Source organism: Bufo gargarizans, chromosome 1, assembly GCF_014858855.1.
Source record: "Bufo gargarizans isolate SCDJY-AF-19 chromosome 1, ASM1485885v1, whole genome shotgun sequence".
Classification (NCBI taxonomy): domain Eukaryota; kingdom Metazoa; phylum Chordata; class Amphibia; order Anura; family Bufonidae; genus Bufo; species Bufo gargarizans.
Genome location: NC_058080.1, coordinates 399,937,972 through 399,943,427, shown reverse-complemented (window position 1 = coordinate 399,943,427; position 5,456 = coordinate 399,937,972). Strand labels below are relative to the sequence as shown.

Sequence of the window (5,456 nt, the reverse complement as noted above, 5' to 3'; positions counted from 1 at the left end):
GCGGGGGATTTCCATAGCTGCGCTTGGCGCGGCTTCTCCTTTGATCTTTCTCCTGTCGGGGGATTTCCCGCCTCCGGCTCTCTGCTTCTGAGCGCGGCGCCCGAGATCTCGCGAGATTTCGGGCGCTTCCGGCTACGTGCGCTCAGGACCTCATTCCCAGCGTTTCCTGCTCCCTCACAGGTTGTATCTTCAGCGCTGTGTTCTTTTTCCATCTTGGCTTGGGGCAAATCCTCCTGCCAGTCACCATCTCTCCCTAGGGGCATCCCTCATATATTTATATTCACTTATTAAGAAGTTGGGGCAATACTAAGGCCAGAAGATGCCTAGGTCCCACAATAGTGATCAGGGCTCAGCAGAGGAGGAATTCCCTCTGGCTGAATTAACCCCTTCAGTGCACACGGATCAGGACAGACTGCAGACAGAGCAATCACAGGCTTTTCAGATGTCTGTCTCTAATGCTATTGCAGCAGCTATGGGATCCATGACATCTGTCATATCCCAGTCCATTGCACAGGCCCTAGCTACCCATCCGGCTAATATGCCGCAACCCGCTACGGTTTCTAAACCGGCCGGGCCTGGGCCGCATGCCTCCAGAACAACCTTGACTGGTGATGATGTTACCACCAATGTTGGCGCGCTTGGTTCGCGCAAGAGAGCCTGTCCGCGTCAGGCAGAACGCACGCGAGAATGGAAATGGGCTACAGCACAACAGGATTGGGCTACCGACTCTGAGGTCGGTTCTGAGGAGGAGGCTATAGATGACGCCTTTGATGAGGCAGAGCAGGATCCCTCCGGGGTCATGGAATCTAACCCCCTACCCGGGTGTAGTACTCACAGATCGTCTGCAGACGCACTACCTGCAGATTTGGTGGACCCCTCTGGGGACCTGTTATTTAACCCTGACTCGCTCCATCACCCGCGATCCGCGGAATGGCTACCTTTGGACCATGTGTCCAAATATTTGGAGGCGCGGGTGCGATGCCCTCTATCCAGAGAGGCCCGCAATAAGCTCAGGGCGGAATGCCCCAGACCGATTATCCCCAACAAGGTCTGCGATACCCCGTCTGTGGATCCGAAAATGATCCAATTCCTTTCTAAAGCGGGTTGGAACCCGCGTAAGGGCCTGGAGTCAGCCCTACGCTCCTGCCAGGACAGACTCCTGGACATATTTGGCCCTCTAGCCAAGATTTTTGATCTGGCAGAGTCAGCTAAGGCTGAGGGCGGTCAGGTAGACCCAGTAGAATTGCGCGAGTGGGTGCAGCGCGCCATTTGCATTGGGGGTAACGTGAATACGTCCCTATCCATGGAACGGCGTAAGGCCATTCTGTTCAAAATTGAACCGAAACTCTCGAATCTGGCACTGACAGAGACAGGAAAGGAGGCTCAAGGCCTACTATTTGGAGAGTCCTTCATCAAGGACCTAGGCCGCTATGTCGGCGCTTTCACCGCCCTCGATAAAGCCCAGAGCTCAATGAAGAGGGTTTTCCAGGGTAGGGTCTCTACCAGGGCCGGCAGTTTCAGGGGCCCTCTGTCCGGCCGAGCCCAGTACCAGTCCCGTGGTTCGGGTCGAGGCTCCTTCTCACAGAGACCGGCTTTCCAGGAGCACAGGCGGGATCCAGCTCCTTTCTTCCCATCCAGAGGAAATCCTTGGAGATCCAGAGGGTATAGAGGACAACCCGGTTCCAGACGCCCCTATGGTAAGAACGCTGCCCCATTTCAATTCTTCAAATGCTTGTGTAGGGGGCAGACGACGTCTCTTTTCTCATGCCTGGTCCCGCATCACCTCAGACCAATGGGTCCTTTCCACGGTCAGGGGTTTTCACATAGAACTCACGTCTTTCCCTCTGTCCTTTTCTCTCCCACACCCGGTGGTGTTGTCAGCAGAGAACCGCGTTCTGGTGGACTCAGAGTTGTCGGACCTGGTCCGCAAGGGGGCCATAGAGCCAGCCCCGGGACCCCCTTACGGGGTAATCAGCAACATCTTTCTGGTTGCAAAGAAGGGGGGTCAAATGAGACCCGTCATCAATTTACGCGCTCTCAACGCGTTTGTCGTTTACCGCCATTTCAAAATGGAGGGGATCCACTTACTGCGAGATTTACTGCAGATGGGCGATTGGATGGTCAAATTGGACCTAAAAGACGCTTATCTTACGGTCCCGGTAGAGGACGCGTCCAGAGATCTCCTCTGTTTCTCTTGGCAGGACAGCGTTTGGCGTTTTACGTGCCTCCCATTCGGCCTCTCGTCAGCTCCATGGTGTTTCACCAAACTGATGCGCCCAGCTATGGCCTGGCTTCGCGGTCGGGGAGTTCGCCTCATCGTTTATCTGGACGATATCCTGATCATGGCTCAGGACCGGTCGGTGTTACTAGATCACCTTCGCTGGACCATGGACCTGCTCTCAGATCTGGGGTTCCTGCTCAACCGGGAGAAGTCCTGTCTCTCTCCGTCCCGAAGGATGGAGTTCCTCGGGTTCATGGTGGATTCCACAGTGGGGACCCTCAGCTTACCATCGGCCAAGATTCGGTCAATTCGGAAGGAATTGCTCAGAGCCAGGTCGTCTCCCCGAATCCAGCTACGTCAACTGGCGAGGATAATAGGCCTACTTGCCTCCTCTATCCAGGCGGTGTTCCCAGCCCCGCTTCATTACCGGGCCCTCCAACGCCTGAAAATATCTCATTTGCGGACGGGATCTTCCTATGCGGATTGGATTCCCTTGGACGAGGAAACCAGGGAGGAGCTGTCCTGGTGGATCCTCAACTTGCACGCCTGGATCGGCAAGGCGATTTTTGGTCAGCGCCCCGATTTCGTGGTGGACTCGGACGCCAGTCTGTCAGGCTGGGGGGCTCACTGCGAGGGCATCACGACGGGCGGCGGCTGGTCAGACATAGAGACTGGGTTCCACATCAATGCGTTGGAACTGTTGGCGGGCTCTTTCGCTATCAAGAGCTTCACGAGGGACACGGCCAGATCCTGCATTCAATTGCGTATGGACAACGTGTCAGCTGTACGTTACATCAACAGCATGGGTGGAACTCGGTCCACCATTTTGTCACGTTTGGCGAAGGACTTCTGGGATTATTGCCTATCCGAGGAATTGGTGGTTTTGGCGGAATACCTTCCGGGGGTTCTGAACATCCACGCGGACTGGAGTTCTCGTCATCTATCGGATTCCAGCGACTGGCAGTTAGATCCGGCGGTATTCCACTCCTTGACGTCGATTTGGGGTCCTTTCTGCATCGACCTGTTTGCCTCGCGCCTGAACACGCAACTACCACGTTTTTTACAGCTGGCGCCCGGATCCGGAAGCCGAGGCCGTGGATGCGTTTCTCCAGGATTGGTCCAGGGGGATCCTCTACGCGTTCCCGCCGTTCCAACTGATTCCACGGACCTTGATTCAGGTACGCCGGAGTGTCGCGGACCTGACCCTGCTGGTCCCGTTCTGGAGCTCCCAGTCGTGGTTTCCCCACCTGCTGGAGATGATGACAGAGATCCCTCGCTTTTCTCCCGACGTCGCTGACTCTCCTCCGCGGCCCTCACCACCAACCGCATCCTCTGCTCCTGGACGGGACTCTGCGCCTGCTGGCGTGTCGGATTTCAGGGGACCCTGGGAGGTCCCGGGAGTTTCGGGTACTGCTAAAGTCCTTCTGGAGAACGCATGGGCCCCAGGAACCAGAAGATCTTATAGATCAGCCTGGGGGTCTTGGGCTGACTGGTGCTTGGCTAGGGACTTGGATCCCATTTCGGCACCTGTGACGGAGATTTTACACTTCCTGTCTTCCCTCTTCGACCAGGGCAAGGCGTATCGCACCATCGGCCTGTTCAGATCCGCCATCTCGGCATCGCATCAAGGCTTGGACGGTACTCCTGCGGGTCGACACCCGTTGGTCTGCCGGCTGATGCGCGGCTCGCGTATGTCTCGACCACCAAGACCAAGGTTCACCACCACGTGGGACGTGTCTTGTGTTCTTTCCTTTTTGTCTGCTTGGCCTCAGAATTCTGAACTCTCCATTCGGCAGTTGTCTGCGAAGCTGGTCACGCTTCTCTGCCTGATTTCCTGCAAGCGGGTGTCCGATGTCAGGGCTCTGGACCATGATGCCCGCTCGTATACCCCGGAGGGGGTCACGTTTGACATTTCTAGGAGGACTAAGACCCACATACGCTCGGTCTCCTATCCGGCTTTTCCTGCTTCGCCTTCGCTTTGTCCGGTGGCGTGCCTTAAGGAATATGAAGCTCGCACTTCACCTTATAGATCCAGACAGCTTCCGCAGCTCTTCCTTTCTACGTTTCGGCCTTTTGCTCCGGTGACAACTCCCAAGTTGGCAAGGTGGATGAAGTGGATCATGGAGTTGGCTGGCGTGGACGTCTCTCTGTTTTCGGCACATTCCGCCAGAGGGGCATCTGCTACTTCGCTGGCGGTGTCTGGGGCCAGACTTGAGGACATTTTGAAGTTGGCAGATTGGTCCAGTGTCTCCACGTTTAGGGAGTTTTATTTTAGACCAAGTCCTCATGTGTTTTCTTCCATCATTGATAACGTGTCTGAGACTTTGAACTTGCAATAGGAGCCTCCGGGTCTTGTAATAAAATCAGATGATTTTCCTATTTCATGACGTAAAGTCATGATTTTATTAAAGACACGGAGGCGAGTATTGCCCGCCCTATTTTCCCTCCCTATGTAAGTATTTATGTTACGTTTTATTATGGATTGCTTTGTTTTGAGCATTATGTTTTAACTCTGTGAGTTTTTCCTGAGTAGGTTTTGCGCAACCATTTAGTTTGGATACTATGTATCAATTCGTCTCCTATCACTCTCTGTTTTTTTCCATTTTTTAGGTTGAGACTGACGTGTTGGGCAGTCGTCGTGGTTCTGCATGATGGTTTGGAGGGTCGGCAGTTTTGGTTCCAGCCGATCGTTGTGGTGGAAGAGACGGGAATTACTTATCAAGCTGTCGTTCCGGTTTGGTTCCTGATTCGTTTCCGGATGACTGGCGGTTCCTTCCCAGGAGGTCGGATGTTCGGTTTCCAGTTTTGTTGGGACTGTTTGGACTCTGGTTACAAAGAAAGAGGAGGTTCTGATGGAGGAGTGACCTATTATACTAGGACTATGGGAGGGGTTTGGTCACATGGTCAAGTTTTTCTTTGCTGCTATTGGTCAGAGTAAAGAAGGAGAATAGCAATACTCGCCTCCGTGTCTTTAATAAAATCATGACTTTACGTCATGAAATAGGAAAATCATCTGATTATGCTGCATCCTGACTGGCTAGAAAGGCTCACTAACTACAAAAGCTTATAGGAAATATTGCCCGCTGTACGAGCTGCTGAGCATTGCAGTATACAGGCTAGACCAGTGATTCTCAACATCCAGTACATAGACCCCTGGGGGTACATGTTGCAGGGTCAGGGGCACGCAACATTTCATTGCTGGTGGCTAGAGCACTGACATGGGCCCATTCAACAT

General features: G+C 53.8%; 1 protein-coding gene across 1 annotated transcript; it reads left to right on the top strand.

The window, feature by feature from the left end:
- The first annotated feature begins 319 nt into the window (after window positions 1-319).
- LOC122927471 lies at window positions 320-5,117 on the top strand. The gene is made up of 2 exons (XM_044279348.1): window positions 320-1,697; window positions 4,832-5,117. The coding sequence occupies exons 1-2, from the start codon at window positions 320-322 to the stop codon at window positions 4,834-4,836; spliced, it is 1,383 nt and encodes a 460-aa protein (XP_044135283.1). The 3' UTR covers window positions 4,837-5,117.
- The last annotated feature ends 339 nt before the right edge of the window (window positions 5,118-5,456 follow it).